This window comes from Anabrus simplex, chromosome 2, assembly GCF_040414725.1.
Source record: "Anabrus simplex isolate iqAnaSimp1 chromosome 2, ASM4041472v1, whole genome shotgun sequence".
Lineage (NCBI taxonomy): Eukaryota > Metazoa > Arthropoda > Insecta > Orthoptera > Tettigoniidae > Anabrus > Anabrus simplex.
In genome coordinates, this window is record NC_090266.1 from 670,249,676 (window position 1) to 670,273,444 (window position 23,769).

General features: G+C 37.5%; 1 protein-coding gene across 1 annotated transcript in view; it reads left to right on the forward strand.

Moving 5' to 3' along the window:
* Wnk (Wnk kinase) overlaps nt 1-23,769 on the forward strand; it is an 834,378-nt gene that overhangs the window by 440,632 nt on the left and 369,977 nt on the right. Inside the window, exons 8-9 of the mRNA XM_068226022.1 lie at nt 3,390-3,562; nt 16,426-16,646. Of these exons, the coding sequence (XP_068082123.1) occupies nt 3,390-3,562; nt 16,426-16,646 (394 nt within the window). The remainder of the gene's footprint in view (nt 1-3,389; nt 3,563-16,425; nt 16,647-23,769) is intronic.

The window sequence follows — 23,769 nt, forward strand, 5'->3', positions numbered from 1 at the left end:
ATTTCAGGAGATCTCCCAGTTTTTTACAACACACCAGGAAAAAATCTACTAAATTATTTCTTCTAATTTAAATTTAAGGAAAATGAATAACAATGATTAATGGTGCATAATATATTTATGCTGAAAACCTCTTTCCTCGTCTCGCTGCCTGACGTTTTATCGATAACATCACTAGTTAGGTACTTCCTCGCATTAATTTAGACTCGAATTACATAATCTCTCCCCTCTTATTGAAATCAAAACTCTCTCCTGACGGCATCATTCAAAGCGAAATCACAGACCCGCATACAGAATACTAAATCTGCATCCTGCTACAATTTCAAAATTGGCATAAAATTTCTATGCCTTATGAGTAACTACATCTACAGGAAGATTGGGAGGAAGAAGAAGAAGAAGAAGAAGAAGAAGAAGAAGAAGAAGAAGAAGAAGAAGAAGAAGAAGAAGAAGAAGAAAAAAGTGGCCAGAGAGTACGGGAGAGTGAAATTGTTTATTCTTATCATAACAGCTTCAAATGACTATTGCATTCTTTAATTTAGTTGCATTATAACATTTCGGTGTTTGAGAAACTACCGAAATTTTCATTAAAACTTCCTATGTTTTTATGTACAGTCTACCAATTTTTTCATTTGTAGACCTGGCAACACTGACTGTATATGAACCTGAAACTTATGCTTTTTTAAGCCAAATATATTGTAAAATGGCATGTAAATAAAATTGTTCCCATTAAAGTATATTAATACACCTGAAAGTGTATTTTCAATACTGCTGAGATTCATGTTTTTGCAGAGTTTTTATTTTACAGACAACCCTTACCCTAATAGTCCATTAAATCAAGAGTTTGCTGGATCTAAAACCTGTACATAATAAAAGTTACAGGATCTGCAATTTCCAGTCCTCTTTCTTGTACATTTTTACTGCATGGGCTGTGATCACAGAGATATTCATAAATTTAGATTTTCAGTGCCAAGTCTATCGATGCTGAATATCACTGACATGGAAATATTGTTTAGTCATGGTAATGATTTAAATGGTGATTGTGGTGGTTATTGTCATGATTGTTTTTATTCGATGCAAAACTACAATACATGATAATATAATGAATATGCCTAATGAATAAGACTATCATGAACACCCGGTCCCTGAACTGGAGGAATTAACCAAACATAGTTGAAATCCTAGACCTGGCTGGAAATTAAACCTGGGGCCCTCTGAACCAAAGGATACTATGCTGACCATTCAGCCAGCACGAGCTGGACAATAACATTACACAGACTGTTGTTAATTGAGGTGTGCTCTGTCATTTCAACTACCACTCATCTTCGCTAGATGACAAAACTGCTGCATTTGTATAAAAACTAACCTACCAACAACAGCTTTAGCAGCTAGCGGTACAGAAGATTCTAAAGTCAATCACGTTTTGTTTTCTTGGTAGTTTTTAAAAGCTCTCCCCAGTTGTAATTGATGCAAGTATGATAAACTGATATAACTTGAAAACAATGTTCTCACCCATGGGTTAATAATGCAAGTATCAAGCTCAAATTATTTTATATTAAAATTATTATTGTTATTATTATTATTATTATTATTATTATTATTATTACTACTACTTGTAATGTATGGCTATGAAGTGTCTACATCCATTTAGTAATAGTATTATTATTTACGTCATATGTACATACGATCGGATTATTTGTGAGGTTATGTCATGAAACGTGCTGTTCATATATATAAGTTTAGTTAATGTAAGAACCTGTAATTAATAGTATATAATTTATTTTTACCTGTATATATGATTTGTAATCCACTACAGTATTGTGTAATACGTTGTAATATCCAGAAAGGCACTAGGTAAGATGATTGTAGAATATTCTTTGCATTATAACTATGTTGTTGGGCACTTGAGAACTTACTAGAAGGTATTTTGTAACATATCTTTCTAGAAGCCTGGCTAGGCACATAAATAAGGAGGTGGTCTTGATGGTAGAGACGAGTTATTGCTTAGTTGGAGTCATGGTTTAACAGGAGTATACTTGTGAACTTTTGTTGAGTGATAAGCAGTTGTTAAGAATGGTGGTTTATTAATATGGTGTTTTGTTGTGATGGCAGTTAATTATGTTATATGCGTGTTTAATGTATAATGACCGAGCTCGATAGCTGCTGTCGCATAAGTGCGGCCAGTATCCAGTCATCGGGAGATAGTGGGTTCGAACCCTACTGTCAGCAGCTCTGAAGATGGTTTTCCGTGGTTTCCCAATTTTACACCAGGCAAATGCTTGGGCTGTACCTTAATTAAGACCACGGCTGCTTCCTTCCCATTCCTAGGCCTTTCCTATCCCATCGTCGCCATAAGACTTATCTGTGTCCGTGCAGCGTAAAGCCACTAGCAAAAAGAAATTGTGTATTATTCTTATTTGAAAGTGCTTCCTTCTGTTACGTTGATCACGATTGTTGTGACTAAATGTTTATTGATCCCTATGTGAAAGATATGCTTTTCATGTCATATGGACTGCTGATGGTTGGTTGCTATTGAGGTTTCTTGCCTATTAGTTTGTAAGAAGTATTTGGCTTAATTATGTAGATTTTTATTGGCCTGACTTTTGCCATATATTCCTAACATTTGAAATGGCATTTTGTGGGAGTATTGTTCACCCACTTCATATATTTCCTCTTAAACTAATAATCACCACTACCCTCACTCACTTAAAAATTGTGGTTAGGCTTAGTGTGGTTTCTAGAAGTTAATGTTTATGAACACACTTTAGTGCTCATGCTCTACACAGTCAATTGACATTTAAGGGTGGTGCTTAAATATACGACACCTCGTTGATTATACTCATTGACATTTTGTAGAATCAATTTCAATTATAGCTCTAAAGAGCAAGTACTATTAAAAAAAGAAAAGTGATTTAAACACAGTACATGTTACGATCATTAATGCTAAATTGCTGGTATCGATAGCTCTAGTCGCTTAAGTGCGGCCAGTATCCAGTATTCGGGAGATAGTAGGTTCGAACCCCACTGTCGGCAACCCTGAAGATGGTTTTCCATAGTTTCCCATTTTCACACCAGGCAAATACTGGGGCTGTACCTTAATTAAGGCCACGGCTGCTTCTTTTCCACTCCTAGCCCTTCCCTGTCCCATCGTCGCCATAAGACCTATCTGCGTTGGTGCGACGTAAAGCAACTAGCAAAAAAATGCTTGTAAAGTTTTTTTGTAAACCAACATTAGAATGAAAGTTATAGTGCTGAGAGACTATGAATAGAAATATCTGCTGTGGAATTATTTTAGTTGCCTCTTTTCTTGCCTCATCTTAGTTTTTACTTCAGAATATTTTTATTACCGATTTATTATTGGTTGATATTCCTCCCCCCCTTTTTTTTTTTTTCAGGAAAGGAAACTTAATAAAAGCGAAAGACTCCGTTTTCGTGAAGAAGCAGAAATGTTGAAAGGTCTACAGCATCCAAATATTGTGCGATTTTATGACTACTGGGAAGTAACACTCACTAAAAGAAAATACATTGTACTAGTCACAGAGCTTATGACTTCTGGAACTCTCAAAACGTAAGTATCATCCTTGTACTCTAATTTAATTAAGAAAATTTCCCTTGTTATGACCATTTGTGTTCATGAAGATACAAATTTTTCAGCCATCACACGATGGTGACTGCTGTTTTATTGTTGCTGCTGCTGCTATAATAGTGCCATTAGTATTACTGTATGTGGAGCATTCAAGTGATTTCTTATATTGACCTGACCCGTTTGCTTTGAGACATTGCATTTTCTTTATTTTTTTTTTTTTATTACCATGAATTGGTAAGATTTATTCATTTATTCAATTGAAATATTCTTTCTGAAATTGTGTGCCAATTATTACCGTGTACAGTTTCAGGTGGGGTGAATCACTGGACAAGAATTTGTTTGCATATCTTTGAGTTGATTAGTAGAGCCCTGCATGGATATTCATAAAGTATTATCTCCATCCGCACTTCCTTCCTCTGCATCCGCAAATGGTTATCCGTGGATATTGCAACTATTTAACTGTTACACCCAGGGTATTTAATCGGAAATATCTGTTAACATAATACGCTCGTATTCATAAAAAACGGAACACCTTGAAAGACTAGAGATAGGAAATTCATATTCACAGGACATGTTCATTAGTATATTCTGCATAAACGATTAGCATTTCAGTCACCTAGGTTCAGCATGTGCCTTGTTGCCTAGTAGGGACTGGTTTATCCATGGGCACTGATAACTTTTTCCATGCATGATGGTATCGACGCGTATAAGGCACAAATGGTGTCCTGGGGTATAGCCATCCATGCTACATTCACCTGGTTCTATAGTTCATCTTTGGTGGTTGGCATTGGGTCACAACGCCACACCCATTGTTTCACCATATCCCACAAATTTTCTATTGCCGACAAGTCCGGTGATCGGGCTGGCCAGGGCAATCATCTGACATCCTGCGACAAGAAAAAGGCACGTGTTTGTGCAACAACGTGTGGTCGCATGTTGTCCTGCTGAAATATAGTGTCTGGGGTGTCGTGCAGAAAGGGTATGGCTACAGGTCGCAAGGTGTCATTCACGTAGGTCAAACTGGTCACAGTGCCCTGGACATGCACCAACTGTGATTTGTGGTTGTACATAATAGCACCCCACACCATAAGGCCTTGAGTTGGCACTATACGTCTTGTGCGAATGCAGTCAGTGTGATGCCTCTCCCCCTGTCTGCAGCGAACCAAAATGCGGACATCATTTTCAAACAAACAGAACCTGGATTCATCCAAAAATACAAGCTGCTGCCATTCCTGTCCCCAGTGACGTCGTTCCATTCACCACTGCAGTCTAGCATATTTATGCACATTAGTCAAAGGTAGATGGAGAAGTGGATGACGTGCCGGTAACCCTGACTGTAATAAACAGCGAGGGACTGTCGCTCCTAATATCTTGTAACTCCTGATAGTGTGCAATGTGTTATACTGTTGCACCAGAGCTGAGAGGACGCAGATCTGTCCTGCAATGCCATTCGGATGTGGTATTGATCTTCTCGGGGGGTGGTTTAGGTGATGCAACCAGATCCATCTCGTCATGTTCTATGGTCTTCTGTGAACCATTCTGTACAAACCCGTTGCACTGCTGACACACTTTGTTCTACATGAGCAGCAATTTCCCGGATGGATGCATAACATTCTCTCATGCCAATAATGTGCCCTCTTTCAAGCTCACTCATTTGACGGTACGGTTCTTACATACATCTGCGAGGCATCCTGCATATCTGCTCAAGTCACACTGATCTATCACCTTCGGTTTATAGTGACAACGAGAGCCTCAGGCACATTTTACTAGTTGGTGGTGGTGCGCCAAGATATCGATATGGATCTTGAACCTGAGGGCCGACATGGTTCAAATGCTAATCATTTCTTCAGAATATACTAATGCACATGTCCTGTGAATATGAACATGCTATCTCTAGTCTTTCAAGGTGTTCCAGTTTTTATGAACATGAGTGTACAATAGGCCTGATACCTAGCACCAGACCCCTACAGTCACAGGTTTTTGACTGATTTCCTCTTGTGACAACTACCAACATACTGAGTGGTTCTTTTTTGGAACATTTGTTCCTTCCATTAATTGCTGGCAGGAGCCAGGTAGGCTTAGAGGTCAGATTTACAGCTTTATGATATAAAGGTTCTTTGTATATCACCATTCTCCCATACCATTGTCAAGGGTCACCTCGCCACAAGCAAAAATAAGATTATACCTGAGTGAAAATAATACTTAATTTTTTAGAAATTATCAGCTAAATTATTCTTACTCCCATACAATTTGCCTATGTCAAGACACTAACTTCACGGATATCTGCATCCATGCAGGGCTCTGTTGATTAGTATTTTTTTACCTCAAATAATATCCCTGCGACTATTTTTCTGTAGAAGGTAATTACTTGTAGTAGTTCTCTAGTATCATACAGTATATAGCAATTTTCAAATGGTTTGTGAACTAAACATAAAGAAAAACATGGCAACTACACAGACTATCTACAGTAACTAGTTCTAAAATGATCTATAACTACACTAAGAATAAGAATAAACTCAGCATAATGCAATTAGTAACTTGTATGTACCAGCTTTTACATAAAATTGACAGAAATAAATCAACACGCTCGGCTCGGACGCAAATAAAGAAGGAAGCTGCCATATTGAATTAAAGGTTGCTCATGGGTATAACAAGTAAGGTGTGCTCAAAAGAGCATTAAGTAAATGAAGTGATTTTGCTTTCACTATAATCTCTTATGGATTTTGTTCTCCCAGGACATGTTATCAGGTGATATCAATCACATTTCCTATCACACAGCAAACACATTTAGTTGGTGGAACCTTTTAGTTCTGCAAATCTTGTGATAAAAACCATGGATTGTGAGTCTAATCACAACATGCACTTTGTCCTGTCATGCTTCAGTGCATTTCTGGTCAATTATAGCGCTAGTGCCATAGAATTCAGTGTTAATTTTGTCCCGTTTTTCCTGTCTTGTTTTGAGCAGTGTTTGGTGTGGGCTAGTGGATTGTAGCATTAATTTCAGCCGTAAGTCCTCTATGAAGAAATATTCCTTTGATAGTTTGTATATAATCCTGGAGGGTGCATATATCCCAACTTCTAGTACTTTCTTCAGATAGCTTCTTTCACTCTTTCTAATCTTGTGAGCTCACTGACAAATTTTCCCATACACACACGTCTGTCCAGCATTCCGGATGACCACAAGGGTCCAGAAGAAAGTGGCACAAATACAAATACATGCAAATACCTATAATAACATTCCCCATTTAATCTAATGATAAAATATTTTAAAAGGTGCCATACAAATGGTAGTACAAAATATTTGGTGAGATATTCAAAATATTGGTATAGATATCATCGATCTTGTTTTCAGTGATGCCGAGTTCTTTCAGGAGCTACCACTTGCTTGAATGCTGTTCCATAAGCTCCGGACAGAAGACCCTTTACCACTCATGCCTTTGCATTCAAGTTATATTGAAGTGAGGTATGCATGGTTGGTTGATAGGCATTTTTCTCCTTTTCACTGCAAACTGCTTGCTGGTTGTCCTGTTCCATTTGTACCATTGGGTCTAAAATCAGTCCTCGTTTCTCTTTCCTGTTAATACAAATTATGTCAGCTCGACTATTACTGCCGTCCTCTGAAGCACTATGCACCTCCTCATAAACTTCCCACTGCAATTTTTCGTAGTGATGTTGCATTTGAAGTGCACGCTCAATGATGACGAGAGTTTCTCAACAATTCACCTTTACAACACTTCCCCAGTACATCACCCAGCGTCTCCGGTTCTCCACATCCTTGGTGTCTGCACAATGTTGTGTGTTGGTTCCTTCCAAGTACCACTCTTACTACTGGGATATTATAGGATATCTTGATAAAATTAGCTCATTGGGTACATGATAACCTTTTCCTACTGTTCACACATAAATTAGCCATGAGATGTTGCCCATAAACTTCAACTCCTTTTGCTTTATGAGGGAGTTTACACCATGCGTCATAAGATCGTTTCCTCATCTCATTTTGTATCCAACATCCAGACTTTGATGTTGTATCCTCATTGAATCTGTAAGACACTATTGGCATGATGACTGCATTGAATATAATCATACCGGGCAAGTTGGCGGTACTGTTACGGGCGTGCGGCTGTGAGCTTGCATCCGGGAGATAGTGGGTTCGAACCCTACTGTCGGCAGTCCTGAAAATGGTTTTCCGTGGTTTCCCATTTTCTCACCAGGCAAATGCTGGGGTTGTACCTTAATTAATACCATGGCTGCTTCCTTCCCACCCCTAGGCCTTTCCTATCCCATCGTCATAAGACCTGTCTGTGTCGGTGCGACGTGAAACAAATTCTCAAATATAATCATTGCTGTGATCAAGGAGCATTTTGGTGTTCTGCATAGCTTTAGTAGCTGCTGATGCTCTCTCTTGAATATGGATCCTGTATGAGGACATAATCATTTGTAGGAAAACTCCCAAGTATTACAAACTATACACGGTTTCCAGTGGTTCACCTTGCAGGGTTACGATGCCATCTTTTGCCAATTTCCCTCCTTTTTTGAACACCATGTGCACTGTTTTGTCCTTATTTATTTTGAAGCTGTTCATGCTGGCCAATGTTTCTAGCTTCTGGAGTGCTGTTTGCAGATCTCTTTTACATTACAATCCTAATGTCATGTCATCCATGTACGTGATTAGTTTCACTGCTTGCAGGTCCTTGAGGATGCTTGTAATGAGATGTTAAACAGTTGGCAACTTACGTGATCACCCTGTAGTACCCTGTTTATTCGTTTGACCTTCTCTGACAGGACTACATCTTCATTGATAATGAATTACTTGTATGCCAGGATTGTCTCAACTATTCTGGCTATGTAATGATAGTCTCAAAGCATACCTATAAGCTTCTATACCAGGATGTTTCTAATAATTAAAGATGATGCCTTTCTGTAGTCTATAAAGACCACGTGGTATTTCCCTCTTTGATGCCTTAGCACCTGTTCAACATTTGTAGTAGTTTCATGGCTTGTAGGATGCTCCTTCTTTCTCCGAAGCCAAATTAACAGTCCAGGATGTGCGCATCTACTTCCTTAGTGAGTCTTCTCGTTAAGATTTTGGAGAAAATCTTGAATATCATATTCCTCTAAAGCTATACCACTGTATGAGTTAGGCTCAACTTTGGTTTTTAGAGATAATTTCCATCTTCCAGTACTTTTTAATGGCTATTCTATAATTACGTAAGCTTAGCGTAACGTCTATTTTAGACTTGGCTTATCAGCTAATTAGTACACGTTTCATCTCAATCTGTGAGACATCTTCAGCTAAAAAAAGTGCGCATGAAAGAACTGACACAGACAATAAATATTAAGCAAATTAAAATTGTTTAAAATGTGTTCAACACTGGCAAAATGTTTGGTGATGTTTAAAGAGCATGGCAACATTTCAATCTTTGAAGGATAATGCGCACTGGTGGAACTTTGCAATAAGATATCAGGAACATATCAAAGCAGAAAGACACAATACTCAGCCACGAACTTACGCATGATAGATTCAAACCATAAATTTACTACAGTAGGGAAAGATTTACAGTTCTATATACTTTAAATAAAGGTAGTCTGATGAACATCTTCAAGCTCATTTATATTGAAATAGATCGAAAGATTACAGAAAGCACGAACGTACTCCTAGACAAGATTTCAAATTTGGATTCAAGAAGGAAAGTTACTAAAAAGGACACCAAACAAAACATGCAAACTCCCCACTTATCACGAGTTCTGTTCATCTCAATACTACACTTACTTTCCCCTCTTGTCCCTCTCACTGATCAGCTGCTTGGCATGAACACTCAGTCAGCAAACAGCTCACGCAAAGCAAGCCTAATGGGACCAGTGGGGAGGTGAGTAATTTGACACTTTCTTACATTCCCAACACCTCAAACAAGGTTTTCTTCATTTCTAAAACTTTTTCTCTTCTCATTTCAGACTCCTAACAGCACTTCATTATCGAAATCACTACGTTCCTATCAACTTCAGCTATGGTTTGGAGGAGTTTCCCGCTGTCCAATTAGAAACTTAAATAAACTGCACCAATTTTACATATAAATGTGGGGCCGATGACCTTCGATGTTAGGCCCATTTAAACAACAAGCATCATCATCATCATCACATATAAATGTACAATCATCTGCAGATCTTCAAATTACAACACAGTGTTAAGGATAACAAGTTGTTCCCAGAAGAGGAAGAAAGGAAGACAACACATAGCTAAACCTTTCACCAGTGGATGTTATACTTCAAAGATTGAAATGTTACCATGCTCTTTTAAGTGTCACCAAACATTTTATCAGTGTTGAACCCACTTTAAACAATTTTAATTTGCGTAATGTTTATTGTCTTTGTCAGTTTTTGCATGCACACTTTTTTTAGCTGAAGATGTCTCGCAGATTAAGATGAAACATGTACTAATTGGACATTAAGCTAAGTCTAAAATAGACATTAAATTAAGCTTATGTAATTATAGAATAGCAATTAAAAAGTATTGGAAGGTGAAAGTTATCTCTAAAAATCAAATTTGAATTTAATGCCAATATGGAAGTTTACAATGAAATTTATAAACTGTGGGTTAGGGTCTTCAGTGAATCCATACCCCTTGTACAGTATTTTCATTTGGGCCATTCACCAGATGTCCAGAATTGTGCTTCTTGTCATACATTGGTTAAACAGATCTGTCCATACTGCTAGGAGACTTTAATGCTCAGGTGGGCAGAGAATAGTCGCTGCGTCCTGGAACTATTGGTAAAGAGGGTGTAGGCAAAGTCAATGCCAATGAAAACCTCCTACCCACAGAATGTTCTGAATATGATCTTGTCATTACAAATACACTCTTCTGCCAGAAGGATGGATTTAAAACAACATGGCAACATCCCAAATCAAGGCATTGGCACTTAATCGACTACATCATTGTCCATGCCAGAAATCGGCGTGATGTTCATGTAACCAAAGTTATGACCGGTGCTGACGATTGCTGGACTGACCACCACTTAGTTCGATCTGTGATGCTATACCGGTTCTTCCAAAATGACGGATTCAGGGGGAAGGCGATAAAACATAAACTAAATACTGAACAACTTAGGAACTACAGTACCAAATCTGCCTATCAGGTACTATTGGCTGATAAACTTCCAATTGAATACCCAGAAGATATTGAGCAGCACTGGTAGTTATTAAAATCAGCTGTTATAGCAGCTGGCAAAGAAGCAGTTGGTTTTAATAAAAGGAAACATCAGGGCTTGTTTGATGAGAATGACAAAGAAATATGTGACCTAATTGATGAAAAACGGAAAACCTATAATGCTTGGCATAATGACCCAAATTCACTTCCCAAGAAACAGAGATATCAACAAATCAAAACGGAATTCCAGAAAAGATGCAGGATGATCAAGAATAAATGGTGGATAGACAAATCAATGGACATAGAAAATTTAATTGCCTCCAACAACACTAGTGCCTTCTTCAGTGCTACCAAAGCTATTTATGGTCCTTCCACCAAAGGTCTTAATTGTCTAAAATCCAAAGATGGTATTGAAGTTCTTAAAGACCCTGACTCGATAGTTTTCTGTTGGAAATATTTTCAAGACCTCCTGAACAGAAACTTGCATGTCGAGGAAGATGTGTTTGCTGATATTCCACGATGGCCAATTCAAGATCACTTAAGTGAAGACTCTGCTCTTCAAGAAATCGAGAAGCCCATTCAACAGCTGAAGAATAAAAAGGCACTTGGACAAGATGGAATTCCAGCCCAGCTCTTCAAGGAGGGTGGTCCTTTGCTAATTCAGCATACACACATGCTGATTGTGAAAATGTGGAACACGAGAACAATCCCTACTGATACTGGATGCTTCCACCATTACTATCTTCAAGAAAGGGGACAAGACTCTGTGTAAGAATTATCGAGGAATATCATTGCTCTCTGTTGCGGGAAAAATTCTTGCTAGAGTATCATAAAATCGTCTACTGCAATTGACTGAAATGTGTCTTCTAGAAACTCAGTGTGGTTTCAGGCCAAACAGAAGTATAATTGATATGATTTTCAGTGCAAGACAATTGCAGGAAGAAACCTAGAGAGAAAAACCAACCCTTATATGGCTTTTATAAATCTTGTCAAGGCATTTGATTCTGTTAACCGAGAAGCTGTATGGATAATTCTAACTCTGATTGGATGTCCAAATAAATACGTACAGATACTTAGACTACTGCACGACGGCATGTTTGCTACTATTCGTTCCAATACAAGACAGGAGACCCTTTCCGTATTTCTAGTGGAGTCAAGAGAGGTTGTGTAATTGCTCCAACATTGTTCTCAGTATTTTTTGTAACTATACTACACGTTGTGGATGATAAACTGCAATCAGCTGTAGAACTTATGTATAGAACTGATGGAAATCTGTTTAATATTAACAAGACTGCAAGGTAAGACCAAGGTGTCATCAGTGTCAGTTATAGAGCTTCAGTACACAGATGACAATGTTATTTTAGCCAACACAGAGGAAGATCTCCAAGTAAGCCTAAATACTTTTAATCAAGCATATGAAAGTATCGGACTGGAAATTAATATTAATAAGACTAAGATCCTTTACCAGCCGGCACCAAATTCCAATGAGAGACCCCTGGCTATTCCAATCAGTGGTCAATCTCTGGAGAACATAACATGTGCAAACATTGGTGCAGAAATCCAATATCGTTTAAGATGTGCTAGTGAGGCTTTCGGTCGTCTCCTAAAAAGTGTTTGACAATTACATCGGTGTGAGAACCAAACTCTACGTTTACAATGCTGTTGTAATCCCTTCTCTTATCTATGGTTGTGAGACCTGGACAACTTACAGGAGAAACCTAAAGTGCTGGAAAAATACCATCAGCGATGCTTGCAGAGAATACTGAAAGTTAAATGGCAAGATCTTTGAACGAACACTAGTATCCTCGAGGAAACCAACACTACGAGGATGGAGGCAAAGATAGTTAGGTATCAGCTATGCTGGGCTGGCCATATCATTTGCATGCCAGATACACACCTCTCAAAGAAAATTGAAACAGTCAACTGGGGAAACTACAGCTGAGGATAGGCCCAAATGGCATGGAATTATATACAATGGAGTTGAACGTCTAGAACAAGATAGATTAGAAGCTGAGATGAGGAACCGCAGGAAAGAATGAGCGAATGTGAGGGATGGTGTTCTTGCACAACCATCTGCTGCAGCAACTAGTGTGTGCTGTCACTGCAATAAAATCTGTGCATCCAGAATCGGACTGTTCAGCCATCTGAGATGACACAGTTAATACGTCCAAGTGACATTGTATTAATTTGCTATACATTAGTTGATGAATAAATGCCTATGATGATGCCATACTGAGAGTAGAAGTTCTTCAGTCTCTCTTATGTGTTCTGTGAATATGTTAACCCAGTCATGCGGTTTTTCCCTTCTTCCGCCGTTGATGATGATGATGCTGTGCTGGACTTCTGAAATTATATGGGTGAATGCTGCTTCTGTGCTGTCTTTGACTGTTGCCTGATAGGCTATTCCAGCACCATTTTTTATTGAGGATTGTTACCGGGTATCGGGACAATTACGGTTACACATAATAATAATAATAATAATAATAATAATAATAATAATAATAATAATAATAATAATAATAATAATAATAATAAGAAAGTAATACCAGTAGTAAATAATATAATACTTAATAATATGAATAAGGAGACAGAAAATTGACTCAGTGGGGGTGAATCGCATTAAAACATGGAAACGTGACAAGTATCTTACAATATGCAAACTTTCAGGCCTAAAAATGACAACTAAAACAGGAGAGTGGAACGTGCGGGAAGCCCTTATGAGGTCCATGGAATGTATGACGTTATGGGGGAGAAAAATCTTACAATAATACACCCAACAGACAAATAATTATTGAGAAAATGAACATGCAATTATAAATGAACAAATAAAAGAACTGCAGATTAACTGATACTTGAGATACAAAACGAAAGGTGCATAAGGGAAACTATTAAGCTCTTCAGTCACGAACAAACTTTGACATAGAGTTTCAGAATTTACAGAATGAAAGGAGGCAACCTCAAACGAAACAAAATTAATTACACAATTCAAGAAAGTGTTACAGTTACTACAATTACAACTAGAGTTAGAAAAGAAGGTCTGCCTCATAAAACAACATTGCAGACTAGCATAAATGCTAAGTCATATAAATGCTCTATTTTGGAAAATGTGGAAAACTAGAGGAAACTCCGGCACACGAGATGAACTTCTACATAATTACTGAACTTACGTTAAGTGGGAATAGTCCGAAACACGATAATGCTTTTAAATAACATAAGGCAAAGCAAAGCGCTTACCTTTGGCGGCTGATGACCCATTGCGGGACGGGCGCTAAACATGCCCGCCCGCTGTAGTGATCCAAATTCAAAGACGCGGACAAAGTGACTCGCACACGCGAGGAGCCACAAACAGGAAATAGAGCGATTACAAATGACCGATAGCAACACTCCAGTTTGCCACATTCACCTATTAAAAATTATAATATACTGGCCAATAAAAACACTTGTACTTTTGACCAGTGACAATGATATTTTAGAATTATGCTTTTTGCAGAATTTGCATCTTCGCGGATATTACAAAACGACAGGAAGGGCCACTTACATGTGGCACACCCTGCCTCACAAGTCATGTATAAAATTTCCACATCCCTTTCCATAGTTAACAAAATAATATAATTTAAATCAGGAAATGTAACAGAATATAAATCTTCTTCATAGTCCATTTCTTCATATGCCTAAATATGTAATAATTTTTAAATAAGAAAGCTTCATACAATAATTTGCTTTGCAAAAATTCTTCAGTTTTTTAAATATTTTTGTTTACCTAAAATGATGACAAGACAAAAATTTACATAATCTTACATAATAAGGACTTCTGTTGCTTCACTGATTTCTGCTCACCAACGGCCACAAGGATTTTAGTGAAATGTTTCTCCCAGGTCTTAATCATTATCTCTTTTGCCTTAGGAGAATGTTTTCTTCTTACTGCAAAGGAGGGATCTGAACTGGCTGCTTCTGCAGTTTTCCTGGCTGCTTCCTCTACATACTCTTTTCTTTTTGTTTTCAGTAGTAGTTTGTACTCTTTCCTTCTCCGTGACATAGTTTTTCATGTCTTTTGCCTCGTGTACTTTGCTCTGTGTAGCACTCTCCAGGTGTCTTTCTGTGTGCTGTAGCACTGGTTATCAAACCACCTTTGGGCATGTCTTATTCTTCTTAGGGATGAAAGCCTTGCCAATCAAACTGCTAACAATGTGCATAGCTTCATCTAGCTGATGTTACAAGTATTCTGGCTTTATCTATGCTTTTCATGTCCTGTTGTTTTGATGAGCCTAGTTTCCTTGAAGGTCTTTGGTCTGGCTACTTTCACTATTAATGTCTGGGGAACTATTTCTATTATTGTAGATATGGGGATGTGTTTCCTGATTGGTGCTGCACGTGAAGACCGTAGACCTCCTGTTTCAGTATGCGTATGGCTTTTCCTCTATGGAACACATGGTCAATAGCACTTACTTTGTTATGAGCGAAGTAAGTTTTGAAAGTGTTTACGTACCCTCCTCCTCCTTATTTTTTCTTCTTCTTCAGGTTCCAATGCCAAATCAGTCGGTCCCTGTGCTTGCCTTGTCCATTCTGCAGTTGATATCACCCACTAATATTACGTGTTTTTTTTTTTTTTTTTTGGCTTGCTGCATGACCTGTCATCCTAAAAGGGATGTCAATTATGTCTTCTCTTGCCATATTTGGGGGAATGTATATAATTCTATTAATGTGAGCCTTAATGTTTAGATTATTAAGGCATTTACCTCCTTATACTCCAGTACCTTTCCAACTGACAGTCTGCTTCCGGTGATGTTGGCACATGCGTGCTCTCTATAAAAACCTGGTGGGTCTACTGGTTTCCAAAGGAACACTTTGTCATGATCATGATATTGTAATGCTTTGTTAAATCCAGTGGGACATATTGTAATGTATTTGAGCCCCTCCGTATACCAGAGGAGTAACTTTAAAGTGTCCTTATTCAAAGGATGCTCATTGTGCCTGGCTCATGGATACCAAGTACACATAGACTATACACTCTTTTGACAATAGCCAAACAATACCTAGCATCTTAATGCATATACCAATTTTTAGAGGGTAATGATTGAATTTGCTTTTTTTTTTTTTTTTTTAATACAGAATATCACAGTCAATGCAATGGCCGCATGTCACTGAAAGGGTTAAAAGGAAATCTTTTTCTGAATGTAATGAGCAATTGTAAGCCATGATTCTTGCATATGGGCTGTTCATTAGCTGAAATAATTACAAAATTAAAATGGGATTTTGTTCATAAGTGAAATACCTCAAAGAGGAACCAAAAGCCTCATATTTGAAATGATCATGGAGTGAAATTCAAAAAAGAACTGTCCATTTTTCAACAGACAAGGTGGAATAATTGACTAAAAGCATCAGAATGTCCCATGGGTTCTCTTTCATGTCATAAATATGGTGTTATAAGGAAAGTTTTACAGTCCATTCTGCACTACTATATAGTATTTTTTACTTTATCTCTAATGTCTTTCCCTTTTCAAAGTTAACAATATTGGGCCATACTTATTCTGCTCTCTGTCTCACCCTACACAACATTAACTTTGTGTGGCTTGAGCTATGAAAGCAAGGTTAGTGTGGACAACAATAAATGTGGTGTGAGTAAGGTTCCAATATCCTTAATATATACTTGTGTATGTGAGAATATGTGCAGTGGTAGTCTCAGTGTTCTGTTTGTTATGTGCAGTTACTTGCGGAGATTCAAGAAGATCAACCCCAAAGTGCTCAAGTCGTGGTGTCGCCAGATCCTGAAGGGACTAAATTTCCTGCATTCCCGAAGTCCACCTATAATTCATAGAGACTTAAAATGTGACAATATCTTTATTACTGGAACAACAGGGAGTGTAAAAATAGGAGACCTTGGATTGGCAACCCTAAAAAACAGATCGTTTGCAAAGTCTGTTATAGGTAAATAGAAGCAGTGACACTCAGACTTCTGCATATTGATGTATGCTCTGAATTTCTGTGTTTGATTTTTGTTTGCAAGAGTAATGAGTGTATGTGGTAGTTAGTTTTTAATTAATTAATTTTTGACAATGTCTGCTTGTTAAATTGTTTCAGTAGGAATTCTCTACATGGTGAGTAAAGAGAGATTGTGATATGTCTGTTGTTAATCATAATGGTTGTAATCATAAGAACATGTGTACAATAGCCTATCATTAAACATGCTTATTTCCAATTAGGTAGAGAAAGAAATATATTCTAACCATTATCTTGAATTTCAATTTAATACTTGTAGTGCTTACTTTGCAGTATCCTCTCCATTATCTTAGCAACATGGTATATCAGAGTAATTCCTCTGTAGTTCTTCAATACTTCCTTATTGCCTTTCTTGAAAATTGGGATGGTTGAGGGTTGAAAATCAGGTACAGGAAAATCAGTTTGGTTTCAGAAGTGGAAGGTCAACAATAGATTCTCATTTTCATTATGAGACAACTAATGGAAAAGCAATAGGAGTAAGGGAATGATATGGTGATGACATTAACTGACATTAAAAAGGCATATGACAGTGCCCCCAGGACTAAAGTTTGAGACAGCCTGGTGCAAAAACGAATTGGACAGGGATTAATAAAAATGATCATGGCAGTGTACAAGGAATGTTGTAGTTGCATGTAAACACAAGTTGGCAGGACAAGTTGGTTCAAAATCAGTAGTGGTCTGAGGCAGGGAAGTGTTCTGTCACCAGTCCTGTTTACAATAATGATGGATGATATCATGAGAACGGCAAAAGCAACATATGGAGAAAGAGAAATGAACATCATGTTATTTGCAGATGATATTGTGATGTGGGGAGAAGAGGACATGAAGGTTCAAGAACAGTTCGATGTGATGAATGGGAAGATCAAAGAATGCTTTTTTTTTTTTCCTTCTTTACGTCGCACCGACACACATAGGTCTTATGTCGACGATGGGACAGGAAAGGTGTAGGAATGGGAAGGAAGCAGCCGTGGCCTTAATTAAGGTGCCTTGTGTGAACATGGGAGACCACAGAAAACCATCTTCAGTGCTGCCGACAGTGGGATTCGATCCCACTATCTCCCAGATGCAAGCTCACAGCTGCGCGCCCGTAACCGCACGGCCAGCTCGCCCGGTGATCAAAGAATGTGGATTGAAAATAAGTGTAGCAAAGATTAAAACCCTTGTTATGACTAGAGGGGAGAAAGAAGGGAAAGGTCAGATTAGACTTGCAGACAAGCCCCTGGAAGTAGTGGAGACATTCAAATACCTGGGGAGTGAATTATGCAAAATGCTCGACTGGATGCTGAAATTAGTAAGAGATTCAAGCTTGAAGCGGTTTCTATCATAGTGTAAGAAACATGTTATGGGACAAGGATGTGCCAATGGAAGCAAAGGAAACCATGTACAAGATGTATTACGTACACATAATAACTTACGGAGCAGAAACTTGGACAGTGACAAAGAAGGATGAGAGTCGAATACAGGCAGCCAAAATGAAGTTCTTGAGGAGTATGATACAGAAGAGTAGAAGAGACAAAATAAGGAATGAGAAAATCCGGGAAGAAATTGGAGTGGAGAAAATGAATGATAGAATAGAGAAGAGCCGACTAAGACGGTTTGGGCACATAATGAGTGATGAACGAATGCCAAAAAAGGTGATGGAAATGCAAGGAAGGAGAGGCCTCAGACGACCACAACTGAGATGGAAAAACACAGTCCAATGCAGTATTAGAGAAAGAAACCTGGACTGGGACACAAGTGTTGGAGGAGGAGTGGTGGAAAGACCAAAGAAAGTGGAGAGGAACCATATTTTCCCCTACCCTGTTACAGCTGGATAATGGGTAATGATGATGAGGATGATTTGTAGTGCTGTTGCGAGTACCTGTTGAACTTACTGTTTTATACATTTTCTGTATGTTACTGATAGAGGCATGTATAAAGATTGGAGAATTTTGGAAAGGGAGCATCCTGGGTGTACTGGTCACAGGATAATGTTATATTGTCCTAGTTTTTCCATGGCTATAGTATACAGTACTTCGCTATGTGATAAGCAGTTCTCAGCATGGGAAAGGGTGCTGACAGGAGTCCTTCTACTAGAAGTGGATTGGATAAAGAAAAATTGCATGTAGCTTTGGGAAAGCATTCTTTTTGATTATATTAGACATGTTTGCAAAATTAATAACTGGTTCAATAGAAGGCAGTTTGGGTTTAGGAAAAGTTATTCCACTGAAGCTCAACTTGTAGGATTCTAGCAAGATATAGCAGATATCTTGGATTCAGGAGGTCAAATAGACTGTGTTGCATTTGACCTGTATAAGGCATTTAATACGGTGGATCATGGGAGACTACTGACAAAAATGAGTGCTATTGGACTAGATAAAAGAGTGACTGAATGATTGGCTACTTTTCTAGAAAATAGAACTCAGAGAATTACAATAAGCCAAGCTTTATCTGACACTGTAATAATTCAGAGGGGAATTCCTAAAGGCAGTATTATTGGACTTTTATATTTTCTTATATATATATGTAAATGATATGACTAAAGAAGTGAAATCAGAGATAAGGTTTTTTTCGGATGATGTTATTTTCTATAGAGTAATAAGTTACAAGATTGTGAGCAACTGCAAAATGACCTCAATAATGTTGTGAGATAGACAGCATGTGATGGTATGATGATAAAAGGGGTCAAAAGTCAGGTTGTGAGTTTCACAAATAGGAAAAGTCCTCTCAGTTTTAATTACTGTGTTGATGGGGCGAAAGTTCCTTTTGGGGATCATTGTACATCTTCATTGTACAAGATCTTCATTGGGGTGATTGCATAAATGGGATTGTAAACAATGGGTACAGATCTCTGCATATGTTTATGAGGATGTTTAGTGGTTGTAATAAGGATGTAAAGGAGAGGGCATATAAGTCTCTGATAAGACCCCAACTAGAGTATGGTTCAAGTGTATGGAACCCTCACTAGGATTACTCGATTCATGAACTGGAAAAAATCCAAAGAAAAGCAGCTCAATTTGTTCTGGGTGATTTCCGACAAAAGAATAGCGTTACAAAAATGTTGCAAAATTTGGGCTGGGAAGACGGGAGAAAGGAGACAAGCTACGTGACTAAGTGGTATGTTACAAGTAACTAATATAGTTTTTTTTCGTATTGAGGATAACAATAAGTAAAATTCTTTCAAGAATAAAATTTACTGTGTCCACCTATTCAATACAATCATATTCTGTAGTGATTAAATCCTACGTGAAGTACAAACACTAATTAGGAACATGTTTTGCCCTATTTTTTTTTTTTCTTCTAGGGTCTTTACGTCACACCGACACAGATAGGTCTTACGGCGACGATGGGATAGGAAAGGCCTAGGAGTTGGAAGGAAGCAGCCATGGCCTTAATTAAGGTACAGCCCCAGCATTTGCTGGTGTGAAAATGGGGAACAAAGGAAAACCATTTTCAGGGCTGCCGACAGTGGGATTCGAACCCACTATCTCCCGCATGCAAGCTCACAGCCGCACGCCTCTACACACACGGCCAACTCGCCCGGTTCAACATCTTCAGCCTAATAATAATCTTAAGGTCAAGTCTTTAAACCCATTAAACAATAGAACTTAAAACTAAATACAATGGTCTTATGCTAAAAAAATTTACAAAAAGTTGCGCTTTTGGTGATATTTACATAGTTTACAATGTATACATTAATTTAAACCCAGAATATATGGCAAGGAAACAATTAAATTATCTTGCAATTACTAGAAATTGTCCAAAACGTAAATTGGAACTTCTCCTACTGTATGGGTGAAAGTTTATACAAATGTGTTCACATTGACTAGAAATTGACCACAGTGTAAATTGGAACTTCTCCAACTGTATGGATGAAACATTAGGTTGAAGCTTTGTACAGTTGTGTTCATTCAAAGGTGGTTATGGTCACCTATGTCGTAAGTACACAGTTACAAAACCGGAACTGTGGTATATTAATTAAGGTACAGCTTCAGCATTTGCCTGGTGTGAAAATGGGAAACCACGGAAAACCATCTTCAGGGCTGGCGACAATGGGAATCAAACCCACTATCTCCCGGATGAAAGCTCACAGCCGCGCGTAGAGGCTAAAACAAATCAAGTTTATTATATGGTCAACCTTTTCATTACATTACATTCATAAGAATGCTTAGGATTTATTCATTACAATCAATTGGGACATGTTTCGCCCTTATTGTGGGCATCCTCAGCCAAATCCTTTTCCCCAAAATCACAGATCGTTGGGATTCCAATATTCTCATAATAAATTGTCTTAACACTTGATTGTAAGAATATTATATGTTAACAAATACATTTTAGTCAGAACTATACTAACAGTCAAGCAAATTATTAAAATTAAGTGATGCTCCTGAAACATTCTTAAAATTGTTCATTGAATGTCTTTTGACACTATTTAAAATTTTCTTATAGTTAGGTACTGTTCTGTCTTTTTAAGACAATGTTCTTAAATAAGAAAAACAATACACTTGGATACACAAACTAACACGTAAGGGCACTTATGTATAATCATAGGAAAATGCAGAATTTAGATAGAATTTAATCAGGTGTTATCTAAAATACTAGTTGTCTGACAACATCTAATCAATAGTATGAGAAGTGTGGGTTTGGATAAACCCCTTTAAAATATCTTAACTCGTGGCACAATTTGTTTTCTGGGAATATGTCCTATTTGTAGTAAAAACATAAATGGTATTGTAAATAAAGGGTCCAAATCTCTGCATATGGTTATGAAGGTGTTTAGGGGTTGTAGTAAGGATGTAAAGGAGAGGGCATAAAAGTCTCTGGTAAGACTCCAACTAGAGTATGGTTCCTGTTTATGCGACCCTCACCAGGATTACTTGATTCAAGAACTTGAAAAAATGCAAAGAAAAGCAGCTTGATTCGTTCTGGGTGATTTCTGACAAAAGAGTAGCATTACAAAAATGTTGCAAAGTTTGGGCTGAAAAAAAATTGAGCTTTATACATTCCTACACTGGATTCATATTCAAATAGGCTTCAATAATAATAGTATATTTAGTTTTCTTGTGACATAATTTATGCATGTAAGCTAATTTATTTATTTATTTATTCATTCAGGATCAGCAACAGCATAACGCTGAATTACAAAGATACAAGCTATGTACAATATATGTACAATGGTCCTGAAATCTTGATCTTTAAGTTCGTATTAGGAAGTGTTAGTATGTTAATATAATGTTAGTTCAAAGTATTACGTTCTAAATGATAATGTTGATTTTTGTTGTTTAGGGAGCTTTGGTACTCTTGATAAGTATGTAGAATGAGATCAAATTCCAAGATGCACTTGAAATTAATCCTGCCACAGTGCTGATGGTGGTCGAATGGGAGACTCAAAGAAAAGTTCCTTAAAGATGGAAGAATTAAAGTTTCTTCGTAGGAAATAAGCATTGAGTATGTCTGTAACAAATTGAAAAGTGACTTAGAAAAGACCTATAATAATAGACGCAAGAAGAACACCATTATGGAACTCTAAGCTTACCTCCTCTTGTCTTGCTTGGCAAGATAGTATCTTCCATGTCACCCGCCTTATTGACTGCTACTGCTCTTGTACTCAGAGTGTTGTAGCAGTGCGACGTCTTAAGTGAGTGGGGTAGCAGGGATAGAAGGAATGGGTGGAGCTTTACGTAATTGGTTAGTCTGTAGGGGTGCATTGGTAGGGGGTAACTGAAAGGAATTTGTGTTGCTAGTAACTGTGGGGGTCTTAAATGGGGGAAGTCTAAAAATGTTGTTAAATGTGCAACCCTTTGAATTTATTGAATGTAATCATTTGGGAAAAGTTTCGTATGTGGGCTTCTTAATATCTGAAATGTCGTTTAAATTACGGTCTTTATTAAAATGTTGATCCAAATAAATGTATATATTCTCGCATTTGTTCATTAGCCATCCTTTTGTTCAATTTTTTGAGAATCGTAAGATCTTGGTGTATTTATGGCCTGTATCTTTCATGTGGATGCTCATTGCGGAAAACTTATGTTTAATCATGTTATAATGCACTTGGTATCTAGTGTGGAAGTTATGGGCTGTCTGACCTATATAAGAATAAAAACATTGTGTGCATGTCAATCTATAAATTCCCGAGCTTGCAAAAGGATTGTATTTAGGGTTTAGAACATTATGATTAAAAATTTTATTTTGGTTACTGTTCTGGGTTTTGTACGCTATTTTAACATGATGTTTTTTAAGGGGATTCCAAATTTGTTGAATGAGTGGGTTTATTGTATGTAAAAGTAGTGTAATTGGATTTAACTGGCTTGTCTGGAGTGAGATTAGTCATTAATTTTAATTGCACTTTATTGATGATCTTATTAATCATTTCTGCATTGTACCCCTTAAATACAGCCAGATTCCTAATATATTTTAACTCATTCTTTCGACTTTCATGTGACAAGGGAATCTTAAACGCTGTATAGACTAAGCTGTAGAATGCGGCCTGTTTTTGAGACGACTGGTGTAGTGAATCATTTTTAATTGTTATAGGGGAATATGTAGGCTTCCTGTATATTTGAAAGTTAAAACAATTTTTTGAGCATGTTGTAGTCACGTCTAAGAAATGAAATGAACAGTTAATCTCGTCTTTTTGTGAACTTAATATTATTGTCTGTGGTATTGAGGAACTCCAAGATCTTATCACTATTGTTTATTTCATTGTCTATTACTACAAAAGTGTCATCCACATAACATAACCATAATTTAATTCCTTCTACCTCTGTCAGTATTTTATTCTTTTCTAAGAAGTCCATATATATGTCCGCTAATATGCCTGAAATGGGGTCCCCCTTTGCCAAGCCTTTCTGGTGGTATACTTTGTCATTAAAGGTAAAATAACTGTTTGTTAATACAAAGTTCAGTAACTTATTGAACTATTCAATTTCACACTTACTTAGGTGGCTGTATTTGTCTAGATTACTGTTTATAATTTTGACAGTTTCATTTACTGGGATGTTGGGATACATATTTGTTATGTCGTACGAACACATTATGTGACTGCGTTGTAGTTAAACTTATTTAACGTATT